This window comes from Rousettus aegyptiacus, unplaced genomic scaffold (assembly GCF_014176215.1).
Source record: "Rousettus aegyptiacus isolate mRouAeg1 unplaced genomic scaffold, mRouAeg1.p scaffold_m13_p_7, whole genome shotgun sequence".
Classification (NCBI taxonomy): Eukaryota; Metazoa; Chordata; class Mammalia; order Chiroptera; family Pteropodidae; genus Rousettus; species Rousettus aegyptiacus.
The window spans coordinates 63,012,238-63,030,509 of record NW_023416310.1 but is presented as its reverse complement, the minus strand read 5'-3'; the positions used below and the strand labels follow the sequence as shown (position 1 = coordinate 63,030,509).

Here is an 18,272-nt window from a genome sequence, read left to right as displayed (position 1 = left end):
TCTATAAAACTAAAACATCTCTAAAAGGTTTATATTTTATTTTTTAAACATGTAGCAGGGCAGAATAGGCATAACAGAAAGCTTGGCTAAATATGGTTTTTTTTATGTTGGTGAAAGCTATCTTTCACCATAACTGGTATTTTTTAGTCTCCTAAGGTTTTATGTTAAAGAAATAATATTTTATTTCAAACTATATACTTAAAGGCTAAAAAATAAAACACTTGAATAATTTTACTAGAGGTAAAAACATCTTTAGTGCTATCATATACTTACTTACCTAGTCGCATTTCTTTTAACACAATGGTTGGTTAAGTCTGAACACTGCTAACAAACAGCTTCCATTTTCTCTTAGAATGAAACCCCAAGTCCTTACCTGGCTTAGATACTTGGGCTCCTGTCCACCTTCTTTAACTCCATTCTATACCACCCTCTCCACCCATTTTCACTGATTTGAGCCCGAGTCTTTTTGTTCTAAAAACCTATTCAGAGTCAGGGCTTTCCCGTGGCCCTAGAGTCTGGTATCTGTTACCTAGTGCTGGGTAGTAACTCATCCCCAATACTAAAGCTTACTACAACCCCTAATTCTATTCATTCATGATTTGGGGAGTCAGTTATTCGTGCTGGTCTCACCTGGGACACTCACGCAGTTACAGTTACCTAGCATCTAGACTGAAGATGAGTGACCGTCGGGTGAGACGTTTTTCTAGCAGATATTTTCAAGTCATGGCTGCAGCAGGGATCCAAGAATGACAGTAGAAGCATTTGCTTGATCAAAATCTACCATATGTAGGCTCCTTTTCTTGAAAGCTTTCCATAGCTGACTCCCCTTAAAACATTGTCTTTTCAGAGGTCTTTCCTAACCACTGCATTCAAGGTGGCTCCTCACCCTCCCCTCCATCCCTACTCCTTTGCTTGATTTTCTCTCTCTCATTATGATCATCCATTACTCACTGTCCACTTGCTTATCTTCTCTGTAGGAGCAGGAACTTCATTACTTTGCATCTTCATTTTGTCCTGCCACAATAGGGAAGATAACCAAGTTCAATAGCACTAAATTGAAATAAGGGTTTTTTTTTTTGGTCTCTTCTCTACACAAAAAATGAAGGATCTACTTTTTAAGTTCAAGGTAGAAGGTTATCTGAGGCTTTTCCAAGTTAATCTAGAGCTTCACCATCCAACATTAAGATACCAGTTTAGAAATTACCTTTTTTTAAAGATCACCGAAATGCAAATAAGCCTTCCACTCAATCTCTGGTTTGTCCCAGTTGATTAAGAGAAAGCTCACAAGAGACGAGATCCTGGGGACTTGTTTCCACCCCTCCAGGTGCAGTGGCGGTCTGTGCGCCAGTTCTTGAATGTCCCGAACACCAAGCCACTCTAAACACTCTCCCCTCCAAAGGAGGGCCCCAAGATGGGATCATGCCTGACCCTAACCAATCCAAGTCCAGAAGGTTTTACTATAAAGAATGACACCTTTCAATACAGTTGGCGCAAGTAAACAGAGATCGAGCCATTAGAGTATTTTTCAACTTTATTTTTTTACGAATGACAGACCTACTCAATAATTTTATTCAGTTTATTTAAATAAGGATAAGGCTACTTAAAACTTTTTACATACAAAATTGTACATTACAAGGTTAAACTTTCTGTACTGAATTACAAAACCTGCACAGGCATTTAATAAAAGAGCACACTTAAAAACATTTTAACCATTTTGTAGCCTCTAAAAATTATTGAAGTTCCACAGTAGTAAATAGAGGAAGCTCTTACATACATATGATTTAATCTATTGGCAGTTTTACTTAATGTAAGTTTTAAAAGGTCATTGCTATTGAATGAGTCTCTAGATCAGTTTTAGAACCCTCTCTCAAAACTTAAGTTAATCAAAATAGTATTTCAAATAATAATGACAATTCTGAAGAATGTTAATATTAGCGAAAATATTATGGTCTCATAGTAGTAATTGAATCGACTTTCCAAAGTGCCTGGATGCTGTCGAGGTTAATAAAGCTATTTTGGTAAACGGTGCTGCCGTCACAGCCACCAGGAAGCAACTGAGGGCCCTGGTGTGGCACGGCCACAAGACCCTCCGGAACTCACGCAGCAGTCCATGACCCCCCACGTGCAAGAGGACTGGGAGTCTCCTATCTTCACCCCGCAAGTGAATGAGAAGGGCCAAGCAATAAGACTCGCAAATCTAAGCCTGAAGCTTAGGACCGACAGAAAGGAGGAAGGAGATGGAAGCAAAGAAAGTAATAATATGGCAAAGGAAGATAAGAAAAAAGAAAACAAGGAACTAAGAGGGAGAGGAAGAGAACAAGACTACCTGCCAATGGCAGGAAGTGGTAAAGTGCCTGTAACTGCACCTTCCAAGCCGCTCACTGACTCCAATGCCAATTACTCGCCTACCCCAGCAGTAAGAAAAATGAGCTTTATTGAAACACAGAATCAAGAGCAACAATAGTAACCCATGCTAGTGAGTAAAGAGTATTCTGAAGTTGTCAGCCATTCAAATCAAGTCCTTCTCAACTTCAAAGTTCACCAAAGCAACATTTCAAAACTTAAGATTCCCAACCCTTCTGCTTCTGACTCCCATCATTCAGCAGGTTTCATGTGGAGAAAGACATTCAAGACAAGCTGTATCTCTACACCTTGAGAAGGCACAGCACTCTAATATGTTGATATGTAATACACAGCACATGGTTTAGCGCTTTCCCACATTTCTAACTCAAAAATAGCTCAAGAATATGCTGCTATATGAGCACTGATTCTGAATGTTCATAATATAAACTTCAATTTGAAGCAACAAAGTTACACAGTTCAGCTGTTATTACCAACCTACTTTGTAAGTTAAATATACAAATTAAAAATTGATTTTGAGTAACTAAAAATAAGTTTCCACTGACTTAAAACCGTCAAATGGCTAATTCTCTCTTAACTAAGAGAGAAATGAAGATGAAAGCAGAAGGATCAACTGAATACAAAATATAATTTGTCATTCTACCCTAAAATCTGCACTTTTTAAAATATCAACACAGTTCTGTATAAGATTACATTTGTCCTTCAGCAACATTACTTACATACATCGATTCTGCAGATAATCATCATCTACTAAACAACCGACTATTACATTAACAATTCATGCAACACTTATTTAGCATGTATCGATTTTGTCTTATGTGTACAGATATATAGTCTGGACAAAGGCAGAATGGCTAAAATTTGTAGGTTTAAAGTTTTAGTACAGTACTTACCTGCAAGGCTGAGTTAATTTTTTGTAAGGCTATTTAATAGCTGAACTAAAATACTTCTTTTAGCAAATCAGAAGAGGAATGAGACTGCTTGAAAAAGCACTGAAATGCAAACCCCAATTTGAAGATTACACAGAGAAAAAGTATAAACTTCACACTAGGTTAGAAGCACAGAGTAGAAAAATGGACACTAGAACTCACAAACATAAGGTGCACCCTAGTTTGCAACCGACTTCCATTATACAGTTGAAAGGATAACACCACCTTAACACAAATACAAAACCTTAGGAGATACCTGTGCGTGAGACAGCCCTATGGGAAGCTGTCCACGTCACGCCAGCAGGCGGCCCCGGCCGGGTGCTGCACTCCTCTGCTCTCACTGGCCTGACTTCTGACTTCAGCGTCTCCTCTTGCCTCCTCCGCATCACACTGGACTCTTAAGTTCTAGAATTCCACCTGCTTCTTATTCTCTAAACTTTCTACCAACACGTACCACCTCTGACATGATTATTTCACCTGAAGATTTAAAAGTCAGCTTCATTAAGCACCTAGAAGGGAAGACATCTGAGCTCGCAGAGTGAGCTTGCAGGCTGCTCATGAAAAGAGGAGGCAGGACTGCTGCGTGACAAAAACTTTCTAAAGGGTGGACCAGGGACGAGACTGACCAGTTGACTCACAACAAATAAAATGGTTATGACTTCAAGGGAAGGAACAATAGTAAGCACTGATTTCCCTTTTGATTTTTATGGGAAGAAGCAACATAAGCACTTACAGAACAGCAATTTTATCTGTATATCCTGTGTAGTTTATTGGCAGCACTGTAAATATGCTTTTCTCGGTGAACCTTGAGGATGAGTTTAGTAGTATCCATCAAAGTATTGTGATGAACTATTATATGCTCTTGTTTGGAAAAAGATAAAAATTGTGAACTTCTAAAATATTTGAGTTTTTAAAAAAATCTCAAATTTCTTCAAAGACTAAAACAGACTAATGAGAATAATTCCTAAAATTCATCGGATGCTTTATACCAGACTTGCAGCTATTGATTTGACTAGGGTCAATAAAAATGACTTACACTGAACCACTCATTTAAAAAGAAATTATTTCCTAATCAGGGAATGAAAAGCAAGAATTTTTTTAAAAAGGAGGGGAGGTTTATTTTATTTATTTCAAACCTAATTTTAAACCTCTTAAGAAAATTCCACAATAATCAAGATCTCTGTAAATACTGTCAATATATGGGAACTTGTTTGAAAAACTAGTTACAGTTATATTTACATTTTTTGGAAACTTTCCTTTATGGCCATGTTACGTGTTGTATCTTCCTCTTTGCTTCTGGGGGCTTCAGGTTATTCTGAAAAGACATGAACAGAAATCAGTTTATACTTCTAAAAACATCAGAGGATAACTGGAACGAACATTTTAAACCACTGTTTACTACCAATGTACGAATGGTAGATCACTGCTGCCATCTGGTGGGAAAATATTTTAGAAGATTGGGGTAAAAAAGCAAGCCTCCACAGCTCCCATTCCCACCGTGGTTCCCCAATGTTTGGAAGTTAGAATCACCCAAGGCACTTACAAACATGCTGGGTTTTATTCCAGAACCAATCAGATTAGAACCAGTTAGATCAGAATCCACAGAAGGTAGAGATGAGGTGCCGACCCATCTGGTTCTTTGGGTGCCCCTCCAGGTGACTGAAAGCCACCCTCAAGACTGAGGGCCACTGGTACAGCTGAAACTTCTTGGATTTCGTTAACCAATGTCACCATAAAAAAATTAACTTACAACTGCTTCCTCCCTGCCTAGCCCACATCCTCTCTCAACCTCACAATCCAAAATCTTAATATGAGGAAAGATTTTTTTTTTTTTAAATCACAGCTCTGAAAGAGTAAATATCTCTTGAGTAGAAAAATGCTTTAAGAGAATGAAAACCAAACCTCGAAGTTCACTCCTTGTTGCCATATTTGAGGTCTGGATTCTTCTCCCCATACCCACCTGCCACCCTCCTCCTTCCTCCCACAAAAGAGACTGAGGTAAATTTGGAGATAGTGTGTGCTCTGAGGCCAAAAAGGCTGGAACTCAAACTGCAGTATGGCCACCTACTAGCTCTGGAACCCTGGAAAGTTTACTGAAACTATCTAAGTCTCTGTTTCCTTATCTGTGAAATGGAAATAACTATTGTGCCCACTTCACAAGGTTACTCAGGATTCACTGAAAGGATTCAACGAATATAAGAACCCAGGGCTGGTCAGGTACACCAAGGTTGACCATTTTAGAATGTTTGAACTACTCTGAGTGTCGATCCCTCTGACACACAATTTGAAGATGATAATAAAGCCAAAGTGCATACTACGGGAACGTGCTATACACTGAATACGTACCCCCCCCATCCCCCCGCCCTGCTAAAGTCCTATGTTGAAACCTAACCCTCAGTGTGATATTTGGAGGCAGAGCCTCTGGGGTGATCAGGTCATGAGGGTGGAGCCCTCCTGAATGGGATCAGACCCCAGAGAGCTCTTCTGGCCCTTCTGCCACCTGAGGGCACAGGGACAAGCAGTCAACTATGAGCACGAAATTGGGCTCCTCACCAGATATTGAATTTGCCAGTACCTTGGTTTTGGACTTCCCAGCCTCCAGGACTATAAGAAATAAATGCTCATTGCTTGAGCCATCCAGTTATAGCAGTCTGAATGGACTGAGAAAGGAATAAAGGCTATAAAACTGTTGGATGTTTCAAAAGTAAAATCACTTTTCTGAGGAGCCTGGGGAAGGGCCAAATAGGTAGGTAATATATAGAGAGATAGATGTATCATCTCAAATTAAATCTGGACATCCAAAAGCGCAAGTATAGTAGAGCACGACATAGTTATTTCCACAAACATCCTCTATCCCTCCAAGAATAGGGACATTTGCGGAACAGGGGAGGCAAGTGGTAAACCTTAAACCTCAAGCCTCTAGTGTGGTTTGTTTGTTTATTTTTTTAAGGCAAGGCAACCCTTGGTTGACCTCACAGATTGCAAGGACTTTGTCATCTTACAATTCTTATTTTTTAATTTTTTTACGCCTATAGCACCTGGTCTTCCTCGGTGGTCTCCCATCCAAGTACTAACCAGGCGTGACCCTGCTTAGCTTCCGAGATCATTTGGGATCGGGCTTGTTCATGGTGGCATGGCCGTAGACTTAGTTTAGTTTTCAAGTAAGCGTGTAACAGACAGACTAAGACAAAGCTCTAAAATGCTACTTAATAAATGTGTGACCCTAGACAAGCCACATGACATTTCTCTCTTTTAGTTCCAAGACAGTTAACGGATATAAGTAAGAAAAATCAAGAGAAAGAGTCCAAGAGATTTATATTTTAAACAAACAAAAAAATAGAGTGCACTTTAAAAAACATTAGTTTATCATCATGGATTTTAAAATTCCAGGGTGGGGAAACATCTCTTATTAGCAGAAAGCCACCCCATACTTACCACGGCCTCGGCTTCTTCTTTAGGGGCAGCTCGCTTTAACTTCACAGGAGTGGTTCCAACAGGGGACAAAGGCGGCGACTTCGCAGGCCCGGAAGGACTTTTCCTATGCGTTAAGTCATGGTTCTGTTTAGTGTCATTATTAGTGTGTTCCATTTTATTGTTCGTAGGCAAATTGGAAGACAAAATTAGGGGTGAAACATTTGAAGAGGAATTTGATAATTTTCGAAAGGCATGACTGGTAAAGCTTGCCTGAGGGGGAGGCTTGAGTCGATCATTATCCCCATTCTCTGTCTTTTTCACTTTTATGCTTGTACTTGTTGAACTTCCATCAAACACAATGAGGGGTCTTTTCCTTAGCCCATCTACAGTGCTACTCCTGAAATCAAAGAGATGTATACATGAAAAATGGCATCTGGAATGGCAAAGCAGTTCACTAGAATGCAGAGTTAAAGCAATGACCAAAAAGGTTTATTGATAGGACTACATTACTGTAAGTGCGACTACTGGAAATGAAATTTTCTATGTTCACTTCTAAATGAAATCATAATTTCCTAGTGCTTTAAAGTTTAAATATTTATTGACATGAAACTTAAAGGTAGCTTTATTGTATACACAATATAGTTATTTTTAAAACAAGTGACCAACTAACCCTAGAACTTAAAGCAGAAAGTAACTAAAAAAAGATTTAATTTTAAATACCGCCATCTTATGGGCTATCTTGATGATGTATCAATTATTATTTAGAAAGAATATAAACTATAAAACTATACCAAGAGCACCATAGTAGCAGTCACAAACAATTAGAACATTCTATTCTATTCATTAAAGGTCTCTAAAGCCAAGGCATTTTCTAAACTAATTGTAACATATGCATTATTTTAATTTTAAAGTTTATCAAGTCTTCACATTTAGTTTCTGAAAACCTAATTTCCACTCTTAATCATAAAGAGAATAAAAGTATTGTTCATTATTCATTATACGCCAGGTCAAACAATAGATTTATGATAGGAATCTTTTAATTAAACATGTTACAAGGACTTGAGCAGGAACAACAGTGCAGCCTTGCAACTCAAAGTGCGGTCTAAGAAAGCAGCATCAGCTCCACGTCGGGAGCCTGGAAGAAACGCAGAATCCGGGGACGCCACCTGCACCCATTCAGAATCTGCCTTTTGACCAGATCCTAGGCAACTGGCCAAACTTACCAATTCTTGGGTCACCACTGAACATCATTTGGTAGATGATGAAAAATAAGCTCACGGTACACCCACTGCCATTGCAGAAAGGACACAGAGGGACTTAAAGCAGGGCGCATCACCTCGTGAAGAGTTCAATCTAAGATTCAAGAGGCGCGCTGAGAAACACGGCACTAAAGATCTATATCTAGTTCTGTGTGACCTGGGTTATGTCACAACATTTCTCTGGAGCTCAGCTCCTTCAGGACAAAATAAGAGGTTCAACAATACCTAATGATCTCTTAGATCCTTCTGGCTTTAATGCTCCTATACAAGAGTCAAAATTTTTTTTAATGGAGCCAAAGATCCTTTCTCAAACGACACTGAGGGACTTGTCATATAAGTAATATATAACAGTATTGAAAGTTTTGATTAGGACAATGTGCCTGAATATGCAGATCAAGAAGAAAATACTTTCTTCTATTGACTTTCTTAATAAGAGTCAATAATAGTAAATGAAAGGAATATACAGCATAATCCTGAAAGCTAACACAGCTAATACAGCCTGTATCAACATGTAGCTGCCAAGCTAAAATGATGCTCTATCTGAAATGAATGTGTTCCTGATCAAAAATTGAGACTGTACATGTATTTATTTTCCAAAAGACTATGAGCATACATATTGTATTCTTCAACTATCCTAACACTTGTAGAATATTCTCTCCACCAATAATGCATTTTTCTTTGTAACTAGAAATTAAAACCACTGATCAAATCATGGTTAGCATTATCCCTCTCCTCTGCCCTCCACTTTCCCACTGTCTCTAGCACACAGTCTATGACAGTATCCTACGTACAGAAGACTCAAGAAGACAATCCAGTATTAATTACTAGAACCCACTTACAATAAAAAACACAAAGGAAAAAAAATAACTAGCCCACTTAGGGATCTTTGGACTCTTTGTCCTCATTAACTAACCAGCTACATTGATTGATCAAAATGTGACTTTCTTTAAACAAGGAAATTCATTTCCCTGTGGTTTTAGAAATATTTGCTAAGATCTAAACATTTTAAAGTATTCCTAAAGCTTGTGACAGTCTCTTCATTTCTTTATTATTCAAAGATCTGAATCATATGATCATATCAATAGATGCAGAAAAAGGCTTCGAAAAGATACAGCACCCATTTATGATCAAAACACTTAACAAAATCAGTATAGAAAGAAAATACCTTAATATAATAAAGGCCATCTATGATAAACCCTCAGCCAACATTATACTTAATGGTGAAAGACTAAAAACCTTCCCTCTAAGATCAGGAACAAAGCAAGGCTGTCCGCTATCACCACTGCTGTTCAATATAACATTGGAGGTCCTAGCAAGTGCAATCAGGTAAGAGATATAAAAGGCATCCAAATAGGAAATGAAGAAGTCAAACTGTCACTATTTGCGAATGACATGATTCTCTATATAGAAAACCCTAAAGACTCCACAAGAACACTACTAGAAACAATAAGCAAATATAGTAAAGTTTCTGGATACAAAATCATTGTTCAAAAATCCATAACGTTCCTATACTCTAATAAAGAAGTGTCAGAAAAAGAAGTAGAAAAAATAATTTCTTTTGCAATTGCAACAAAAGAATAAAATACCTAGGAATAAATCTAACAAAACGTGTGAAGGACCTATATAATGAAAACTATAAGATCCTATTAAAAGAAATCAAAGAAGATACAAAGAAATGGAAAGATATTCTGTGTTCTTGGATTGGAAGAATCAACATAATTAAAATAACCTTATTACCTAATGCAGATTAATGCAATCCCCATCAAAATCCCATTAGCATTTTTTTTATAGAAATAGAACAAAAAATCATCAGAATTGTATGGAAGCACTTAAGACCCCAAATTGCCAAAGCTATCCTGAGAAAAAAGAATGAGGCTGGAGGCATCACTCTGACCAACTTCAAATTATATTACAAAGAGACAGTAATCAAAACAGCATGGTATTGACAGAAAAACAAACACACAGACCAGTGGAAGAGAATCAAGAGTCCAAAAACATACAATGGAGAAAGGAAAGCCTCTTTAATAAATTGTGCTGGGAAAACTGGAAAGCCACCATCAAAAGAATGAAACTAGACTGTTGTCTATTACCACAGACCAAACTTAATTCAAAATGGATTAAGAACCTGAATATGACTTGAAACAATAAAATGCATAGAAGAAAATATAGGAACTAAATTCAAGTACCTTGGACTTTAAGAGGATTTTATGAATTTGATCTCAAAGGCAAGGGAAAGAAAAGCAAAAATAAATGAATGGGACTACATCGAACTAAAAGAGCTTCTGCTCAGCAAAAAGTATCATCAATGAGGTCAAGAGACAACCATCTGAATGGGAGAATATATTTGCAACCAACGCATCCGATAAGGGCCTAATATCCAAAATGTACAAAGAATTTGTATAACTCAATAACAACAAAAACAAATGACCCAATCAAAAAATGGGCAGAGGACCTCAACAGACACTTCTCCCTAGAGGACATACAAATGGCCAACAAATATATGAAAAGATGCTCAACATCGCTAACTATTAGGGAAATGCAAATCAAAACCACGATGAGATACCAGCTCTCACATGTTAGAAATAGCTATAATCAACAGACAAGTAATAAAAATGTTAGAAAGGATGTGAAGAAATAGGAACCTTCATACACTGCTGGTGGGACTGCAAATTGGTACAGCCACTACGGAAAACAGTATGGAGGTTCCTCGAAAAACTAAGAATTGATCTACCCAATGATCCAGTAATTCCTCTACTTGGTATTTACCCCAAAGACTTGAAAACTCATATCCCAGAAGATATTTGCACACCGATGTTTATAGCAGCATCTTTCAGAGTGGCCAGGACATGGAAGCAACTGAAGTGTCCTACGATAGATGATTGGCTAAAGAAGCTGTGGTACATACATACAACGGAATATTACTCAGCCATGAGATGAAATATTGCCATTTGTGACACGGATGGACCTTGAAATAATCATACTAAGTGAAATAAGCCAGACAAAAAAGTTTGAAAATAACATAATATCACTTGTATGTGGAATATAAACTTAAAAGCAACAAATGAACAGGAGAGACACATGGACAATGGACTAGTGGTTACCAGACTAGAGGGGGGAAGGGGAAAAAACCAAAATGTTAAATAAACAAATAAAATGTAAAAAAGAAACCACACACACACACAAACACAAAAATCTGTGTCCACATGCCAAAAAAAAAAAAAAGGGAAAAATAAAGATCTGTAGGGTCTTACTTGACTCCACTCCTTTCTCACACTTTAGCCTATCTTGTTGGCTCTACCTCCAAAATACATCAGACCCACTCATTTCTTACCAAGTCCAATGCTACCTTAGTCAAAGCCAACCCATCTACTACTGCCTAGATTATAGCACAACCTCCTAATTGGTTTCCCTGTTCTCCTTCCCCAGTCTTAAATCACTTCTTAGTGCAGCAGCCGGTGTGATCTTGTTAAAATGTACCTCAGGTGGTGTCATCATTCTCCTCAAAATCCTTCAGAGTCGTTTCTCAGTTCAAAAGTAAAGCCAAAGTTCTCACATTGACTTAAAGAGCTTTACACAGGATCTGACAATCTCTTCTACTCACCCCCAACAAACCTTCCCTCTGCTCCCTGGATTCTCTCCACTCCTGCTCTGATGGCCTCTTTGTTGTTCCTGGCATACAATGGGCACCCTCCCGATTCACGTTCTTGTATTCTACCTGGAATGCTAGCTTGCTCTCTACTTTCTAGAGGTCTCTCCACTAAAATGGCATTTCTCAGTGAGGTTGTTTCATGCCCACTTTACCTAAAACTGCAATACTTCTTCCTGTTTTACTTTTCTCCTTAGCATGTCACCATGTAACTTTCCATGTATTTTCCTTAACTTTTTAAATTGTTTTGTCCATTTAAAATATGAGCAGGGAATTTTTTTCAGTTTTATTCATGTTATACATACTGTATCTGGGCTCAATAAATAGTTGTTGAGTAAATAATTTTTTTTAACCTAAGTTGACCTGGGGGACAAAAAAGAAAAGCGAAATTGTTGAGTCATTTAAGATGAAAACAAGAACCACTGAAAAGTACCTTCTAGTTTCGTTTTTTAGCTCCTGTTGTTCTCTTTTCTTTTCCATCATTTTCCCCCATCTATTCTTTGGCAAGTCTCTCTGAGGCAATGGTATTGCATGCTGAACATAAAGATCAGTAAGATTGTCTTTGTTTATTCTTACGTCATTTTCGACAGCTATGTTCTTCTGCAGAAAAAGAAAAAGTAATTTCAAAACAACATCTTTCATATTAATAACCAACCAACTACTTACCTAACAAGGCAAAACACTGCTGCTTAAATAACAAATTATAAAACCATTTTCACAATTAGACATATGCGTAAGGGTCCTATATAATGCTGCAAGGAGCAGTATTATAAATAGGTTGATCTTGTAAATATTGGGTTCAGCCTCATCTTAAAGACAATTGGCCATGTCCTCAGTGTGACAAGGACTGCTGTCCATGACTGTTTAGCCAACATACCAAGCAATGAGTTATTTCCAGTAGCATCATCTTAATCTATGAAGGGAACTGAAAATGGGGGACTATCTAAAGAAATCAGACAAGAGAAAGCTAAAAATGATAACAATTAGTACATTCTGTCAAAAAAAAAAAAAAACGTTATATAGTGTTACTATCGTGATCAGATTAGTGGGCTGGAGGTGTGACTCTGCATATTATTCCTCATTTATTTAATACTGCTTCTTAAATGGAAGTTAACTACCAAGATTTCAAATGGCCCTATGAATGGCAACTGCAGTCCCCTGACCAATGACTGTAACTGATTAACAAATCATTAGAATCTGCTCCTGTTTTCACCAATTCTTTCAAGTAGCTTCCAGTCATTGTCCAACTACGCCTACCTAAATCACCTCATTCTCCGTAATTTTCTAATCTGTTCTCAACATCGTGGAAGACATATAGCTTGGATTTAGGTTTATGAAGATGGAAATGAGATCTTGGGCTCTTCAACTGCCATTCAGAAAGGCCTGGAAATATTCGTGTTTAGTAGAACTGACAAAATAAATTCAATCTATGTCCTGTGATAAACTTATCCTAATTCCTTTATTTCCCTCTAAAACTTGAAAGCACAAAATTTACTTTTCTCTCTTACACTAGGCAATTCTTTATTATCAATTTTCAGCCTGTACTCACTCAGAGGTACGTGGAAGCCCTGGGGTTAACTTGGACAACATTCCCAGAGAATTCAAAGGCACGTTAGTTTGGGAAAAACTACTCCAGGGCAGAGGCACTCAAACTGTGGCTAGCCCTGGACCAGCAGCAAGAACTTGTCAAAAATGCAAAATTTCAGGCCACACCCCAGATCTACAAAATCAGAAACTCTTGGGGGGGGGGAGGGGGATGGAGGCTGGCAATCTGTGCTTTAATAAACCCTGGAGTGATATACCTAAATAGTTTGGCCACCACAGGTGGAAGACAACTGACATCACTTATAAAACCCCAGGGAAACGTTCTGAATTCTTTATCACCTTAAACAAAACCTATCACGTTTTTGTCTTATTTTTCATCTGCTCTCAGATGCCGCGTTAGCTGAAAAAGAGCAAACGCTACATTGAGAGCCAGAAGCCCGGAATTCTCCTCCTTGCTGCATCATTTACTGCATTTACACATGGTGTGACCTTAAATAAGTCACTTCACCTCTCTTGGGACTCTGTTTCCTCATTTTTAAACGAGTATGGAGAATGGGCTATTTCTCCGATGCTTTCCAGCCCTGACAGTCCCTCATTACCACCCTTCATTTCCATTCTTCTACGATTCCTCCCCCCGTCTCTTGCGCTCAGGCCTTTGCTTACATACGAGCCGTGGGGGTCGCCTAGGACTCCTCTTTCCCAGCCATCAAGAACCGAGAAAGATAAGTCCTAATCCCCAGGAATTCCTGATATGCCAAAAACGTCTCTTTTCCGGATGGGGGCGTGGGGAGACCTGGTGGGTATCTGGGCCGGATGGAGAGTGGCGCAAACCCAACGGGATGAGCGTCGCCGGCGGGTGTATCCGCCGCCACTGAGGATACTTAGTGCAGACTCCGGCCTGAGCACCTCTCCCAAGCAGGCCCACCCGCTCTGGCGCGCCCGACCTGCTCCAGCGTGAGGAGAAGAAACTCCTGGGACAGCAGCTCCGGGTGCAGCAGCAGCTCCGAATCCGTACAGCTGCGACCGCCCACATCCCCCGCCATCGTCGTCGCCAGGAGACCCGGGCCGGCTACCCACAAGCCTCCGCGAAGGGAGCGCCCAGGAAGTGACGTTAAGGGTGGGGACTCAGGCGTGTCGTCACTCTGGGTGCGTCGCGCGTCTCCTCTGCCTCGCCTAGCCGGTTTGGTGAGGCCGGGCTGCCTCTCGTGGGACACTATCCCCCGAGGCGGAAGAAGTGATGGGGGTGTCTGCCGAGGGAACGAGTGGCATTTCAAATCTGGCAGGAAGAAAGGGAAACGCGAAATTCACGGAGCCGACCACGATTGGTCGCGCCTCCATGTGACGTGCAGAGGCAGAGGCCGAAGGGATTCCCGGTCGGCCTCGCGGGAAAGAGGCGGGGAAGGGAGATAGACGTTACCTTAAGTATGGCGCTTGTCGCGTCTGAAACTCTAGGTCTTCCCTTTTTAATCTGTTTATCGTTTGTTTCCTAATCCTCCTTTAATATGATGTGAGGCCAGGGACTTTGCTTCCTAGTGCCTTGCACATAGTAGGCACTCAAGTATTTGTTCCCTGAAATACTACGCATTAAGTTCACGTATGAAAATAACCGACAGAACGCGAGTGACAACGGTCAAACGTTTGTTAGACATTTAATATGTGCCAGGTAATGCATTTTGTATGGATTATCTCATTCCTCAGAATGGCCCTATGAGGTATACATTACTAGGATGCTTGTTTTCCAGGCGAGGAAACAGGCATAGGATGATGTGCTCAAGATCAGAGAAAGGAAGTAGCAAGACAGACATTTAAATACTTTTTCTCTGCACTTATAGCTACAAGGAATAATAGTTTTAGATTAAAAAAAAAAAAAAACTCGGAGGTGTTGATTATGAACTAATTACTAATAATTTCCGAGGAAATCTTTTCTGCTTCTATTTCATCTTTTGTGGAGGAGATATACATCCCAAACTATTTTGCACATTTAAAACTCGAGTCGCTGATAGTTCTAAATGCTTACTGTTTGTATCTTCTTTGATATATCGTTTTGTTGGAAATTAGTGCAATGTCTATAAAAATGTGAACAACAGGATGCCAAAAAGATACACTTTGAAAGAGAATTGGAAAATAAACGAGAGGCGAAATTGCAGACAGGATAAAGTTGAGAGGTGTTTTGCAATTTTTCTTAATTTCCGTATGATACTTTAGAAATTCAATTTCAGAATTGGGCAGAAACTTAAAATGTTACTCAGTCCATTCTTTCATTTAGTAGTAAGGAAGCAGATCTGAAGGAAATTAACTTGCCCAAAATTGAACAGTTTTAGAACTGAGTTGAGGCAGGTGTTTGCATGTCCTAATTTGGAGTTAAGTGTATTAACTTCGTGGTATTAGCATCATGATATTCCGTATCTAAAATCTGATTTGATTTTCATGACAATAGTGAAATTAATATAACTAATATTATTGTCTCCATGTCCTTTACTGAGGAAGAATTTCCCACTTAATTGGCCAACATTTCTAATCAGTTCTATTTTTTTTCTGCTTCTGTAAACATGCTTGCTGCATAGGCCAAAGATCTCAGGGTCAACTGAAAACTCACCCTCCCCTTAAGATATATTGCTTTTAGTGTTTAGACAAATGTATCCCCTACCTTTAAGATGTATTGCTTTGGTGCTAGTTAGAAAAGATGTATTGCTTTAGTGCTTGTTAGAAAATCCCATTCTCTGTAACTGCCCGTAGCCCATAGCAATTTCAGGGGTCTGTAAATCAGCCCATGCCAACTGTAACAACACGGGTATAAAAGTGAAATTGCCCTTAAGCTCTGGGCCCAGATTTTCAGAGTACTAGCTCTTCTGGGACTGCTAGTATAATAAAACTGAGTTATCTTTCTCTATGGCTACTGCTTGGTTTTTCGCTGATCTGATTTTCGGAGCTTTTGGGATTTTTCCATAACATTACCAAAAGGCATATTGTTTTAGTAGCAAAAACAGCTGTCTTGGATAGAGCCTTGAAAATGAGACCTCTGTTCAGACTTTGTTCTGCACCAAGACCTTGGGTGACTTACTCAAGCCACTCAGCCTCAGTCTTATCAGAAAAATGCTCTAACACCTGTGAAGATTTATCCAAGAGGTAGAGATTACATGTTTGTCACAGAGTAGGTGCTTAATAACTGGTAGCTGGATTTTAGAAGTAGTTCATGTCTCCCCACTTTAGTTTCTTCCCCTGCGAAATGGAAATTAGAACACTGCCTCACATTGCTGTGAGATTGTAACCTACTAACTGTCATCAAAGGACAGAAGTGGCAGGGTGGTGTTGGAGGTGTGGCAAAAAACTTGCATTGAAGAGTTTAAAAATGTGGTTACGCATCCTTGCTGTGTTCTTTTCTCCATGTAGTTTTCTGGACCAGTCACCTGAACTGAAACCCTAAGCTCTTCATCAGCAAAAATGTTTTGTGGCAGGTAAGATCTGTGTGTTTTCCTCACAGTACTTTCCAGTTTAAATACATTAAGATAATTTTAGGTGCCTTTGAAGCTAAGACCTCAATATAGAGGAAGTGTCCTCTGAGGTAGAGGGGAAAAAAAAAAATCAAGATTCAGAGAGGAGGAAGTAAAATAACATTTAATATCCCTCCCTCTCCAAGGGAGGGTGAGACTAGGAATGCCTGCCCCCACTCCATCCTGGGCAGAACTTTGTAGAGTGGAGCCTGCTGACAATTTTAATCAGCATTTCTGAGGGTAATCAGCATTTGGGGTGAGGAAGAATTTGCATTTCGAAGAAGTTCTGAGGTGATGTTTCAAATATGTCTAGGCAGAAGGACCTCCTCACAGAGATTTCTGCCACATTGCAGGAAGCCACAGATGTCTTCAACTCTCAAGCCAGCCAGTCAGCATGATTGGAAGGGCCAGGCCTGTTAGGACTGAAATCAAAAGCCTGAAAACCAACACCAGAGTGGACAAAGAACATCTTAGAATCCTTGTGGGGACCAGTGATGCAAAGATCTGGTGTCTCCTGCTTCTCATTTTGGCACTTCAGAAATTCCTTCCCTGGACCCAGGCCTGATGAAGGGTTTCAGCCTCCATTGATAAGATTATTGTTACTGCAGCCAAGTGGGGGCTTAAAATAGTAATAAAGCTCAGTTACAGAAAAAATTCTATGATTCTGTTTCTTACACATTTGAGTTTGTAGACTGATGTTTATCCTGCTACAGTATTATCCATGAGTATTATATAGTAACTGTAAATTTTTAAGTTCAGTGTTATGAGAATTTTCCCTTCACTCAAAGAACATGGGGCTTTATTTGTTTACATTTTTATTTGGTGCCTATAGTTGACAAGAACACAGCTGAGAGAAACCAATAAACACCACCTTACCTGGCATCATCACCTTATTAGCTTATGAGCTCATCTAGGATAGGGCCAGACATTTCCTTTGAATCTCCCATGGTCACTGGTACGCACAGTGCTTGTACTTAGTAGGTACTCAGTAAATCTTTATTGAATGAATCATAAAGTGTATACTGAGAACTTTAGGTATTGATTCCTCTTGTTCATGGTATAATATTTAAGATATTTATGTTACAAATATTTTACCATTAGTTGTCAAAAGTACATTTGTGCATAAAGAGTTTCAAAGGGAATGTAGCAGAAAACACTTCACATTTTAGACCGGTATTTTTAGCTATTTAGAATCACAGTTCTGCTTTGAGTTTCAAAAAACTACCTTCAGTACCATAAAGATAATGATTATATTTTTATTGTCATTTTTCATTCCTTTTACAACAGATCATCATAAAGATGCACTTACATAAATTACCTACTGGCTTTCCTGTAAAACCTATCTCATAAGACATTTGTTTCATCAGCCCCTTGACACAGTGTCTCATATCTTTGGGTTCTCAGTGCATAGCACAGTGCCTGGTACAAAGTATGAGAACAGAAAGTGTGCGCTGAATGAATATGAATAAACATATCCCGTTAAGTCAATAGTTCTTAAAACTGAGTGAGCAATAGAGTCACCTGTAAAGCTTGTAAAAAAAACTCTGCTGGGCCCTCTACCCTCAAGTTTCTGACTTACGAGGTTTTGAGTGGGGGCACGGGGATTTGCATTTCCAACAGCTTTCCA

General features: G+C 39.2%; 2 protein-coding genes and 1 pseudogene across 7 annotated transcripts in view; 1 reads left to right on the top strand and 2 right to left on the bottom strand.

The window, feature by feature from the left end:
• Window positions 1–1,513: 1,513 nt before the first annotated feature.
• Window positions 1,514–14,247, bottom strand: CUNH2orf49 (chromosome unknown C2orf49 homolog). Of its 4 annotated transcripts, none has more exons than XM_016142286.2 (5): window positions 14,099–14,247; window positions 12,043–12,209; window positions 6,975–7,101; window positions 6,726–6,848; window positions 1,514–4,605 (listed from the first exon to the last, which is right to left on the bottom strand). In XM_016142286.2, exons 1-5 carry the CDS (start codon window positions 14,195–14,197, stop codon window positions 4,549–4,551), a joined length of 573 nt encoding a protein of 190 aa, XP_015997772.1. In that variant the 5' UTR covers window positions 14,198–14,247; the 3' UTR covers window positions 1,514–4,548. The 4 variants fall into 4 exon arrangements, with proteins under 4 accessions (XP_015997772.1, XP_015997771.1, XP_036080007.1 ...); XM_036224115.1 differs by having other exon boundaries at window positions 4,586–4,605; window positions 6,726–6,828; window positions 14,099–14,223; XM_016142285.2 differs by having other exon boundaries at window positions 6,726–7,101.
• Window positions 6,317–6,435, bottom strand: LOC118606230 (annotated as a pseudogene).
• TGFBRAP1 (transforming growth factor beta receptor associated protein 1) overlaps window positions 14,199–18,272 on the top strand; it is a 65,420-nt gene continuing 61,346 nt past the window's right edge. The window contains exons 1-3 of one of the 3 annotated variants that reach the window (XM_036224112.1): window positions 14,307–14,817; window positions 14,897–14,939; window positions 16,545–16,609. In XM_036224112.1, the coding sequence (XP_036080005.1) occupies window positions 16,596–16,609 (14 nt within the window). In that variant the 5' untranslated portion in view covers window positions 14,307–14,817; window positions 14,897–14,939; window positions 16,545–16,595. The other 2 variants (XM_036224111.1, XM_036224110.1) reach the window with 2 other exon arrangements.